The sequence below is a fragment of the Aythya ferina genome (genome assembly GCF_964211825.1).
Source record: "Aythya ferina genome assembly, chromosome: 22".
NCBI lineage: Eukaryota > Metazoa > Chordata > Aves > Anseriformes > Anatidae > Aythya > Aythya ferina.
In genome coordinates, this window is record NC_140320.1 from 2054036 (window position 1) to 2065882 (window position 11847).

Genomic DNA, 11847 nt, shown 5'->3' on the forward strand with positions numbered 1-11847 from the left:
CTCGTTGAGCTGATATCCTTAAGTTTAAGTCTTATAAATTATAGAGTGTGCAATAATGGCTTAGACAAATCCAGCTCTCAGACCTGCAAAGCCTGGAGGCCTGCAAGACACATGGCTGAGCAGCCAGGATTCATGAGACGTCCCACTTTTCCACTGAACAAAACCCCCTCGGCTGGGAAAGTGAGATGGAACAGGCACACTTTTCATTTTCAGCCTGCCTTTGCCAGATAATTACTTGCAAAAACATCACTTTGTAGATAAGAGGAAGATGTGCCAATAGTGAGTATAAAGATTAAGAAATATATATAAAATAAACACCAGTAGAAGCTGAGTTACAGCTGTTCGGGTCTCAAACCCTGGGGCTAGGAGGATGCTCTGCATTGAAGTCTTCTCAGTGTCAGGGGAATGGCAGCGGGGTTTGTGCTCCTGCACGTGGCTGAACCAAAAAGCAGCTGCCCCACTGCCCGCAGGTCCCAGCCCCTTTACTCTTGTGCACAGAGGTTGCTGCAGACAAAGGGGGCTACAGTCAGGATTTTATTGCTTTATAGCAGTGCTGTAAAGACTAGCTTTTCTTGAATGTCAGCTTCCCTGTATTTCCACCACTTTGGAGCAGGTTTATTTTGCAGCATTGGATATCGGGAGGTGCCAATAGGCTCAGTGCAAAGGGAATTAAGCGGCAGAGTAATCCACCACTGTAAATCCATCTGATAAACACCATGCAATTAAGTCTCATGAATTGTAACTGATGAAGACAACAAGCATTTTGCAGATACTTATTCTGCTAAGAGGTGATTGGAATATTTTTTTTTTTCTAAACTGTGCCAATTCCTCTTGCTGCTCTGATGAGACGTAACCCGGGGAGAGCATTTTGCAGCTGCTGACTCCTAGTGCACAGAGCAAGCCTTATTTGCAGGGTGACAAACTGAGCACCTAGAGTGCTCCAGGACAGAAAACAACCTTAATTGAAGAAATAAAATATAAATGATAATAATAATTAAAAAAAAAAAAAAAAAAAAAAGACAATTAGAAAAAACATCATTCTTCCCATTAAATAGCCACATGAGGGCAGCACCAGGTGGCAGAGCTGGTGTTGGGCGTGCAGAAGCTGCTCCAGGCTGGCCGAGGTCACCCTCACCTTGCAGGCACCCTCCTCCTTGCCATCCCCAAAAGCCGGAGGTTATTTCCATCAGAGGGGATGCAGCTGAAAGCTGACCTTGTGTTTTTTTCAAAGCACTCGTTGCTTTTAAGCATGAAGGTGGGAAAGGGTTTATTGAATTCTTCACAGCTCTGTTTGTTTGTCTTAATCAAGTTGCAGTCTCCTTTCCCTCTGAGATCTCCTCCAGCATTTTCTTGTCCCCTTGTCACCATGTGGCCACAAAACACTTTTCCCCTCTGTAGCACTGAGAGTCTGGAATAGCTTCTGTCTGCCTCATTAACTCCTGGTCCTACAAACATCCTAGGACTGTCAGTATAGTGCTTGCTAATTTGTTTTCTTTCTCTGGAGCACATTCTTTTCCAAGGTATGAAGGTCAGCAAAGGAGGAGAGATACAGCCTGTGGTTAAGTTAGAAAAAAATACAGGTGATGTTTGCTTTTTGAGGAACTTGTTTTTGGGTGAGAATTAACAATTTGTGTTTTAGCTAAGAAACATGTTTGTAAATAGCTTTGGAACCCAAAGAAGGGCATGAAGGTTGCTGGGCGCCGAGGGCACAGTAAGTGGTCCAGAGGTGGCTTATTATATAGTGAAGTGCAACCAAAAGCCATCCTCACATTCATTTCTTACATGACAGACACGCCAGGATAGTCCTAAATGGAGTACTACTTTTAACACAGCTTTACTACCAATCAGCATGTTTTTCACTATATAAATTGAATTACCAGCTAGCATCTTGAAACTATGTATGGGCAGGCTGGACCGAATGGCCATGCAGCTGGCGTGGACCTGGTATATGTTTGTAGCCATATCAGTCTTTAAAAGGGCTGTAATGCTCTGGGAGATGTTTGGGGTGGTTTGGTTTTAGCCCTGTGTCACCACAGCCTGGTGCTGGTGGATGGTGTTGATCAGTGCAGGGCTCTGCCGGTGTTGCAGAAATAAGGAACCTGCCTGTTCAAGGCAGGGAGGTGCTGCTGGTTATCCCAAAGTGATACCTAGCCCTGTTTCTTCTGTGTTTCTCAGTTGTTCAGTTTCTCAGCATGGAGAGCCCCAGCACAGCCTGTCCATGAGCTGCTCATTTCATGGTTCTGACCAGAGATAGGATCTACCGCTGCCACCCTTCACGGCCACGTTTATGTAAGGCCAGAATGATAGCGTAGGAAGCAGAACAAGCCCTGCCTATGCTTTTACCACCTGCTTCACCTCCCCTGTTGCCTGTTTATGAAAGCCTGTCTTAGCATTCGTCATAATAATAATAATACTTTGCAATTCCCTAACAACCATCCATCTGCAGAGCCTGAGCTGCTGGCAAACCTTTAATTAGATTGTGCCTCCCACCACCCCCAGGAAGTAGGCAAACATTATCACATTTTTTCATTAGCACCAAGGCCGATGATGAACCTTCAGGGAGAGGATGTTGCAGTTACAGCCAAGAAAAAAAAAAAAATGAAGTCAAATTCAGCTTGGTGTTGAGCTTGGGAACATCAGGGCAGCTGTGCGATTACTGGGACTATCCCATAATGTTCCCCCATATCTCAGTGGATTGTAGCTCAGCACAGTTCATTGGAGTGCATCTGTTCATGATAGCTGTGATAGCTGTGATAGTACCCATGCAGTGTGGCTGACCCTTTCTGTGGTCTGGGGGGGCTGCCATCATTTTGTCCCCTGTTCCCAAGCACTTCTCACAGCCTCATCCTCACCTTTTGTTGTGGGCATGCCTTAAAAGTCTGGAAACCCTTTTTCCCCAAGCATTTCATGCACTGCCAGCTTTTCCCAAAGTCTGCTTTGCTAACAGACTGGCAGGTACTTTATTTTGAGTTACCCTTTCACAGAAACCTTTCTCTGCTGGTTTTGCTCCTGGCTGGCTCTTTAACCTCCATGGCAAGGGACAGGCATGGTGCGGCTGGGCCTCATTTCTTCCCCTCTTCCCCCAGCTGCTGGCTCCCAGCTCCTGTTCTGCAGTCCTGGGGGGCTTTGCTCCTGCTTGGTGACTGGCTTTGAGCTCAGCTGCTTTTTGGGATCCTGTTGTGTGGAGCTGGCTGTTAGCAGAAGGGAAAACCCAGACACAAACGGTGCTGCTGTGCTCTTCCAGTAACCTGCACGCTCCAGGTAAGCTCGCCTTGCTCTATTATTTTTGGGTGGATCCATAGGGAGGGCTGCTATGGGGGCTTAGGGAAAATGGCTGCATTTCTCTTAGTGCTCAGTCTTAGTGGACCCTGCAAGCTCCTGAAAGCTTGGCTTGGTGCTTGTACTTTGGCAGCCCCTCTGCTGCTGCAGGCTTCCCTGGGAATTAGGGATCCCCTTCCACATACACTTGGCTCCCACCGTGCATCTGTAGGACAAGCAGCTCCTGCAGGTGAGCGCAGTGTCTGTTGCCCTGTCCCTGTTTGCATTTCTCCATCCTGCGAGCACTGAGTTGCCTCCTGTTGGAGGTGAGCAAGCCCTGGAGCTGCGTGCAGGAAGGGCTGGTGGCAGCAGTGCAGCACGGCAGCACACCAGCGGCTGCTTGCTTTTCTTCCTTCCTCCTGCTTGCTGCCACTGATAGGGAGATAATGCATGTAAACAAGCTTCTGGCTATGGCTCGGTGGCCTTTCTGGCTGCGCTGGAGAACAGCCCATCACCCTGGGGTAGGCTGGTTTGCCTCTTGCTCTTCCAGCCTCAGGGCTTCCCCGGGGTGCTGGCTCACATGCGTGGCTCTTGCAGGGCTGAGCATTGGGCATGGCTCCTCCTGTACCCTGCTGGGGAGGTTTTTGGGTTCACAGGGGGTTACGTAAATGTTTGCAGCTTAGAGAATTACCAGAATGCAAATTCAGTGAGTGGCTGTAGATACCCAGGTCTGCTCCTTGAGCAGCGCTGCTCCTGCACCATAAACCCAGTGCTTCGAAGGGAGCTGGGGGCAGTGGGGGGATCGTTCGCCTCGAGGCACCTGCATTGCTCATCTGTGCGGCTGGTGAGGTGCTAAGGCTGGGCATGCAGGAATTTGAGGCATGCTTTGCAGGTCAGTAATGGTTTGTGGCTGCAGCTGCTTGGTGTTGGGCAGTGTTGTGTCAAGTAGGGGAAAAAAAAAAAAAAAAAAGGAGTAAAATCAGGCTACTGTGTTCTGCCAACGCTTCTTTTGGGGGAAAGGGGCAATACTCCTCCTCCTCATCTGGAGATTGGAGAGATGGAGATTGAGCTCGCAAGGGCTCAGCTCTGGTTTGGGAACCCCTGACCCCAAACTTCTGCCTACAGGCATCTTACATAAGGCCAGACCCCATAAAGGGGTTACTGAGTCCAGTTCTGGGACCTCGGAACCCTTCCAGCAGGGCCTGGCCATGTCAGGCGATGCTGCATCCTTGTCTTTCCTTGGCTCTTTCCCTAGCCATCCAAAAAAAATAGCATGATAACTGAATATATGTGGTTGCCATGGGAACAGGAATTGGCTGCTCTTCCTGATTTTGTGGCAAACTCCAGGAGAACTTCTTGTTAATAGCAGGCCGAGGTGCCTCTGGTTGTGAAAGCCGGTTGACTCAGTGTGCTTCGAGCTGTCCTGCAGGATGCTCGGCTCTAAACATCCTGTCTGAGGGCCACCTCCCCACCGCTTCTCCCTTTATCTGCCACTTCTGAGTAATAACCGCTCCTTGCTGCCCGCATCTGGCAAGGGAGAAGGACAGGCAGAAGTCACAGGTAAACTGCTCTCATTCCCCGTAAAGAGAAATGGGTGGCTGAGCGTGCGTGGGATGGACATGGCTTATTGAGCCCACTTCTTCAAGAAGTCTTATGTGACGGCAGTCACTGCAGTGTCTGAGTTTCTGTGGCTTTAGCACTTCTGGGGGTCATCAGCTTTCGGAGCTGTGCCGTGGTGGAGGATTTGCAGGACAGGAGACAAGCTGGGTGCCTCTGCTGCTGGGCAAGGGCTGTTGGCACAAGAGAGGTGTGCCCAGAAGGGGTGGAGGAGGATCCGCAAAGACATATATCTGGGACAAGACTCTCCAAATGTCCCTGGCTAGGCTGGTTGTCCTGGGGTGCTGCCTCTCCCTGCTGGGCTGATTGTTGCACCCACAGATACTCGTGCATCCATGTGGACAGCATCCTCCCAGCAGCAGCTTTGTCCCTGCACCAGCGGGAACGATCCCCTGTGTGGGACAAAAATCATCAGTGCCATTTGGCTGGACACATGCTGGAGCTGTGATGGCTCTGGGGGAGAGCCTGGAAATCAGGCAGAAATGCTGTCCTGCCCAAATGTGCAGTGCTGTAAGGAGAGAGGGCAGCTCCCGTGCGGCTGCTAAAGGAAAAGCGTCACAGGCTGGGAGCTGCGGGGGGAGAAAGGCAGCTCAGGTAATAACTTCTGACTGCAGCCGTATTTCACATCCTCTGACAGACATAGTAGCTTGCAGGAAAAATAAATAACCCGAGTGCCTCTCCTCAGCCAGCACTGCATTCTGGGGCTGCGACTCTCCTGGAGCTCAATCAGCGTGCGTGTCAGCCTGGCCTGGGTGCTGGGGGAGCTGGTGGGTGAGGTGGGCTGGGTTTGGCCTCGGTGGGATGGTTTTGGGGATGGGGGGGTGTTTTGCTGCGCCTCAAGTATGTGCGCTGTGCAAGTGGTTTGTTGCTTGGAAACACGTTGGTTTATCTGAAAAATAGTGGCTGTTTCTTAAAATAAACTTTTTCTTTTTGAGAGGGTTATAGACAAGATTCTGCTTGACCAAACGGTGGGCTTGGGGCCCATTTCTGATGCCTGCGTGTGGGATGTTTCTGCTTTCCTACTCCTCTCCTCCAATTAAGCATGTAAAATTAATGCTCCAGCTATGTATCTTGATCAGGGTATGTTCCTGACTCCAGCTTCAGGCTGTTGTCCTTGCAGTTACAGTTCCTGCAGGACAATGGTCAAATTTGGTTATAGATCGTGAAATTACACGCTGTTTAAATGTGATTTAAGAGCATTTGTTCTTAGTCACTTCTTCAAGTGGATGCAGGTGCTAGGAAGATACGTGCCCTAGCCTTGGTGTTCAAGCTATAATCAGCAAAGACATGGGCTCTCCTGGGGCACGATCCACTTCACACTCCTTTAGGCATCCAAAAAGCAGAAAGCCACTATCAGCTCCTGAACCAGCTGCTGGGACAGGGCCGATCTCATCAGCCCGAAGGGCTGTCGAGCAACTTCCCTCCTGAAAGGAAACCCTAGCATGGTGTGAAGAGCTGCGAGCCTTCCCCACATCACCTGTGTCCTGGAGATGCGATGGGTGACACAGCCTGGAAATCAAAATCCTGTCCTTGCCCACGCTGAACCAGTTCGAATGACTCCAGTACTAGAGCCAAAACCTGGCTGGGGACACCTTGTAGAGCTCTCCCTCACCTCAGGTGCTTGCCCTGCCACATCCTACCCTAATTTCACAGCACCTAATTACTTTCTCGTGTGGGAGGACTTGGAGAACGTGCTGGAGTTGTTTATCCAGCCTCTGCAATTTCCTTTGGTATTTATAAACACGAGGATGTGATTTGTGATGCAAGGCCCTCCTGATGCAAGGCGGTGTGGTAGCTCTTCCGCGGGTGAGTAACGCTCGCTTCCGCACAAGTGCGAGTGGAAGGGAAGGAGCAGAGAGCCCGAGAGGAGGGAAGGAGCGAGATCTCCTCGAGTGATAGATGTATACAGAGAGCAAGGAGAGGGGACTTGCTGGAGGAGACAAGACCATCCCAAGGTAACATCAGCGTGCCCTGATAACAGCTGGAAGCACTCAGATAACTCCTTATTCCTTCTGTTCTTGCTGCTCTTTCTTCAAGTTTCTCCTTTCCTTCCCTGCTGCTACTCGGTGCCTGGTGGTGTTGGCGCGGTGGCATGCCCTCGGTGTCTGAGTTCTTCCTTCTGGAGATGAAATGCCTTTCCCTGATGTCCTGTCACTCCTCACGTGCAACACAGAGGTTGCGGGGAAGCTGCACAAGGCTCCTTTGGGGAGCGGTGCTGGTGCTGGCCTTGCCTTCTGCTGTGGAGCCCAGCAGAGCCGCGGCTGGCTGCAGCTGCTGAAGGCGCCGGCTGGATTCACGCCCTGGTAATTATCTGGTTTGGAAGGAGCTCGTGTTCCAAGGAAATAATTGTGCTGTTGCTTTTTATTAGCAAAAAACTTTGTTACGGTGCCTCTTCTAAAAGCTGCTTTGTTTTCTTGGGTGTTAATGCATTTTTCTTCAGCACGATGAAGTCCTGATGCTTGTACGCATCCAACCCCATACATATATACATATACAGTGGTGCATGGTGGCAGCTTCTCCCTGGTGACTTCACGTCTCTGGCATTCCCTGTTCGCACCCAATGGTGCAGTGGCTTGGTTGGGTGCAGCTCCCCAGGGAAGCCAAGCAAACGAGCAGCCTGACCTCCCTTGGGGATAATTTGAGTTTCTCCCCAGGCACTGTTTGTCCTTGCAGGCCCTGTGAGTGAGCCCAATGACATCGAGTTTCCTCGGCAGTGCCCTCCGGGGCACCTTCTTCCTCGTTTTTGGTCTCTGGTGGTCTGTGCGATACCCCCTGAAGTATCTCAGACGAAAAGTAAATGCCGAGAACCAGCCAAGCTATGGAGTCCAGCGTGCGGAAGTCTTTGAAGGGGCGGTCAAAGCTTTCTTTGCTCTGGCAGGTAAGGGATGAAGATTCTCTGCCCTGCAAGGCAGCAGGACCATGCTGCAGTCACTCTCCCCCATGAAACCGGGCTTGTTGGGGTGGGATGCTGCTGTGGGAGGGCTTAGGGACAACCTGGTGGCACTATCTGTGGAGGGATCCTGCTGGCATTCCTAAAGATGATGCTGGGCAAATACAGTTATGAATTCCCCATCTCAAGGAAACATTTCCAAGTTTGTCTTTTCCTCCATGTAAAAGGAAAAGTGTGACTTTCCGCTCTCTGCCTAGGGATACTGGTGGAGCAGTTTGTTCCCTCTGGTCCCCACATGACGCTGTACAGCCCCAAGACACACACCTGGACAGACCTCGCCCACTGGCACTACACCACCATGTACCTCTTCTTCCTCCTCTCTGGCATCGTGGACATCGTCTCGCACTCACCACTGAAGCTGCCGCTTGGCTTGGATCGTCTCTCACTGTCTGTGGCTCTCTTCATGGAAGGTGAATGACATGGGGTGTCTGGAGGGGTTTACCAGCTGCCAAAAGTCCCCCAGCTGTGCTGTGGCTGGTGATAGGGTGCAGAATGTGCTCCCTGTTCCTCTCCAAACATGAGCCCAGCCATGGCTGGCTGTTCATTGTGCCCAGGGATTTGTGCTTCTCCTGGTGACAAGTAGCTGGCTTTCTCTGGACTCACAAAAATGCGCTGTGCCCACCCAACACAGAGAAGGAAACCCTGAGGCAAAGCTCCCTAATCCCTTCAGAGCTGGAGGTGCCCATTGCTGTGCTCCTGACAGCTCTGGCTGGGTCACAGGGATGCCCGCAGCTCTAGGGGCTACTCTGTGTGCAGAGCTCACAGGTGGCTCTTCCCATCAGGCAGATCACAGCAAGACCTGGAGCATAGTCGCAATATTCAAATGTGTTTTTTTTTTAAAAAAAAACAGACAAATCCCTAATGCAGTGTGAATCTTGGCAGGCTTGCTCTTCTGTTTCCATGACTACAGCGATGCTGCGCTGGACCAGCACCTCCACTCCCTGCTGGCCATGGCTATCTTTGCTGGAGCCCTCTGTGCCCTCCTGGAGGTGTTCCTCCGAGACCATGTCATCCTGGAGGCCTTCAGGACCAGCACCTTCCTTCTGCAGGGCTCCTGGCTCTGGCAGGTCAGTGGGACCAAGTGCTCTCCTCTGAGCAGTGGGCTTTGTCCCCAGGAAGGGGGCAAACTGGATGGGGTTAAACTGGATGGGACATCTTGGTAAGAAACTGGGGGAGACAAGGGTTAGTGCTAGAGCTGTCATGGAGATATGAGCACATAATGCAAGCAGCATGGACAAGTCTGCATAATAAAAAGAGAAACTAGACCCCAGAAGGGTGAGAAACAGCAAACATGAGTTTTCATTCTTTTTAATTAGGTCCAGTTTCTTCCTTTTTGTTTTAAGTAACTGGAAATATTTGGATGTGTAAACAGCTTAAATCCTCAGCCTGGCATTTGGGTTGTCAGCTTTCTGCGGGGATGCTAGGCTACTCTGGAAGCCCTAAGACTTGCCTGCAGAGCATCACTCTTCTCCTGGAGCTCACCCCTGGGTCCCTGTCCATGTGGGGAGGTGATGGTGCTGAGGGCAGTGGTCTGGGTGTTACTGGGATTATTTTGCCTCCAGCCCATGGTCAGCTGAAGCAGCTTGGCCACAGAGATAAAAACAGGAGGGAAAGCAAAGAGCGACGTGCTAAAGCCTGATGTGTACTGATGCCTAACACCTCCTCTGTCTGTGACCAGATTGGGTTTGTGCTGACCCCTCCGTGGGGAGGACCAGGCTGGGATCAGACCGACCGCAGCAACATCACGTTCCTCACCATGTGCTTCTGCTGGCACTACGCGGGTGCCCTCGCCGTCCTGGCAGCCAACGCAGCCGCGTCTCGCTGGTACGTGGGTGAGAGCGGCACAGAGGGCCAAGAGCACCTCCAAAACCCTGTCCTGCCCTGGAAACCTCAACACCTGTGTCATGTGTCAGGAAAACCATGTGTCCATGGGGAGCATGGGCTGCTCCATGGCTTGGTTGGAAGGGATGGGGAGGGCTGGATGCTGCTGCAGAGCTGACAACTTTGCTGCCTGTAAGCACCTGAGGTGTGTTTCTGTCTCTCCCTGCAGCTGCAACGAGTCCTGCCAGCTGAAATTTGGGGACATCGACGTGGAGCTGGACTGCGGCATGTGCATCCGCAAAAGCAAGGGCTCCAGTGGCGCCCTGCTGCCAGAGAGCGGCTTGGATGACAAGTGATGCTGTCAGGTGTTTCCCTTGTGGAAACTCCTTCCTGCTGGTCTAGAGCTACTGAAATGAGGTTTTGAGTTTTGCCTTGTTGACCTGCACCTACGCTTGATGGGGGAGCACCAGAAGCGGGAGGCAGCGCCCTGAAGGCAGAGCACAGCAGCAGGCACTGAGCTGCTCCTGCATGCTGCCGGCATCCTGCTGGCAGCAGCACACCCACACCAGGCTCCTCAGGGAAGGTTTTCCTAATTTTCTCAGGCTGCTATCTGCGGGGCTGGTTTAGTGGTGGAGTCTGCCTGGTGTAGCTGATTTGGCTCTTATTGAACCCGGCCCTCGCTGCTGGAGGCAAACTGCCCTGTGAGCCCGCTCCAGCATCTGTCGCTTGCTCTGGTGTTAATGGAGGGGTTTTTGTACAAAGCTTAATGTGCACAGCATATACGTGGTCACCAATAAAGTACTTTAACAAACCATGATGATGGATCGCTTCAATGTCATGCCTTCAGGATGGAAGCATGGGGAAGGTGATGTCCGGATTCCAAGCTGTTTGGGGAGTGAATGAAAATCAAAGGGACTGAGCTGTGGGGGACAATGTCACTCCATGTCCCCAGAGAAAGGGGCAAGGATGGAGAGGATGGGGTTGCATGATCGCAGGGGCACATCGCTGCAATTCTGCATGTTTTCAACTAAAATTTAAGAGGGTGAAGGAGGTAATTGGAGCAGCCTCTTTGCCAGGGATTTTGGTGTACCTGGGAGATGGGGCATTTGCCTGGCGGGGTTCAGTGTGGAGAGAGAGCCTTTGTAGCAAGATGAAAGCTTCTGCAGGACTAGGTTGGACATACAGATACTGCTGGTAGGTCTCTGAGACCTGGGCTGTGCAGCAACCTCAGCTCAGGTATGGCTTTTCTTCTCAGCCAGCTGTATTCCCTCCCCAGAGCTGGTCGCTTCCACTGCGGACAGCAACAAAACCTCAGTGCCTGCTTTGCACTTGGCGCCCATGTTGGTTTTTTGTTTTCTCTTACATCCTTCACTTGTTTAGCAGTTGAACAGCATAGGGAGATGCTTCCTGTCATCAAGATCAAAACCTAATTTAGAAGTTGTCATTAAACAGGATTAGTGAAAACAGCAAGTTCATCAGAAAGTGGAGACGTTTAAAGTGGTTGTGCCATGTCCCTTTTTAAGGGCTGGGCAAACAGCTTTGCTGTTGTTTTTAATACCTTTGCTGAGCTTCTCCCCAAACACACACAGAAACTGCTTAGCCCAAACTCTACTGCTGGTCTGCAAAGTTTCAAAAACACAGCCAAGCCCTGGGAGGAAAGAAAAACCCACCCTGGCTTGAAACAGTCACAGTTCCCAGCCCTGCACAGTCCCTGGAATTGATCACTTCAAATTTCATTTAATTGCATTTTCTCCCTTTGGAGCAGGGCTGGAAGAAGACCAACATGTGCTGTTGGCAGTGTTGTGCCCATTGAGGAAAGGATCTTGAGGAGCAAAGGAACCAAGGTGAGTACAGCTTTTGGCCTCCCACATTTGACATGGACACACATGGCTCTGACTTGTATTTGGGGCTGTAAAGCTGGCTGGCACGCGTGAGCCGTGATTTCCCCAGGAAATCTGATGTCGTTAGCTGGTGCTGATGTACATCTTCTGCGCCTGAGTGAGAGCTTCAAATGTGCTACGTGGAGGTGATGTGCTCTGGTTATTAATAACTCTCATGGGACTAGAAGCAGGGTCATTCGGTCAACTTGTTATAGACTAGCTGCCATTAACGGGAAGCTTAGTGCATAGGTCGTAACCCTATGTACTGTACTTTGATTGAAAAGAAAGGGAAAAAAATCCTCTTTTCCCCTTTGATCAACT

General features: G+C 50.9%; 1 protein-coding gene across 3 annotated transcripts; it reads left to right on the forward strand.

Moving 5' to 3' along the window:
• The first annotated feature begins 2739 nt into the window (after positions 1 to 2739).
• Positions 2740 to 10461, forward strand: LOC311422639 (transmembrane protein 45B-like). Of its 3 annotated transcripts, XM_084495912.1 has the most exons (7): positions 4214 to 5606; positions 6913 to 7178; positions 7549 to 7753; positions 8023 to 8235; positions 8708 to 8892; positions 9504 to 9649; positions 9876 to 10461. In XM_084495912.1, exons 3-7 carry the CDS (start codon positions 7567 to 7569, stop codon positions 10000 to 10002), a joined length of 858 nt encoding a protein of 285 aa, XP_084352038.1. In that variant the 5' UTR covers positions 4214 to 5606; positions 6913 to 7178; positions 7549 to 7566; the 3' UTR covers positions 10003 to 10461. The 3 variants fall into 3 exon arrangements, with proteins under 3 accessions (XP_084352039.1, XP_084352038.1, XP_084352037.1); XM_084495913.1 differs by lacking the exons at positions 4214 to 5606; positions 6913 to 7178 and adding an exon at positions 2740 to 3261; XM_084495911.1 differs by lacking the exon at positions 6913 to 7178 and having other exon boundaries at positions 4214 to 4818.
• The last annotated feature ends 1386 nt before the right edge of the window (positions 10462 to 11847 follow it).

Bases quoted from the DNA above. Each gene is read 5' to 3' on its own strand.
- LOC311422639 (XM_084495913.1), top strand. From the start codon at position 7,567: ATGACATCGAGTTTCCTCGGCAGTGCCCTCCGGGGCACCTTCTTCCTC. The intron at 8,236-8,707 runs GTGAATGACATG...GAATCTTGGCAG, and splicing joins TGTGGCTCTCTTCATGGAAG to GCTTGCTCTTCTGTTTCCAT. The intron at 9,650-9,875 runs GTACGTGGGTGA...CTCTCCCTGCAG, and splicing joins AACGCAGCCGCGTCTCGCTG to CTGCAACGAGTCCTGCCAGC.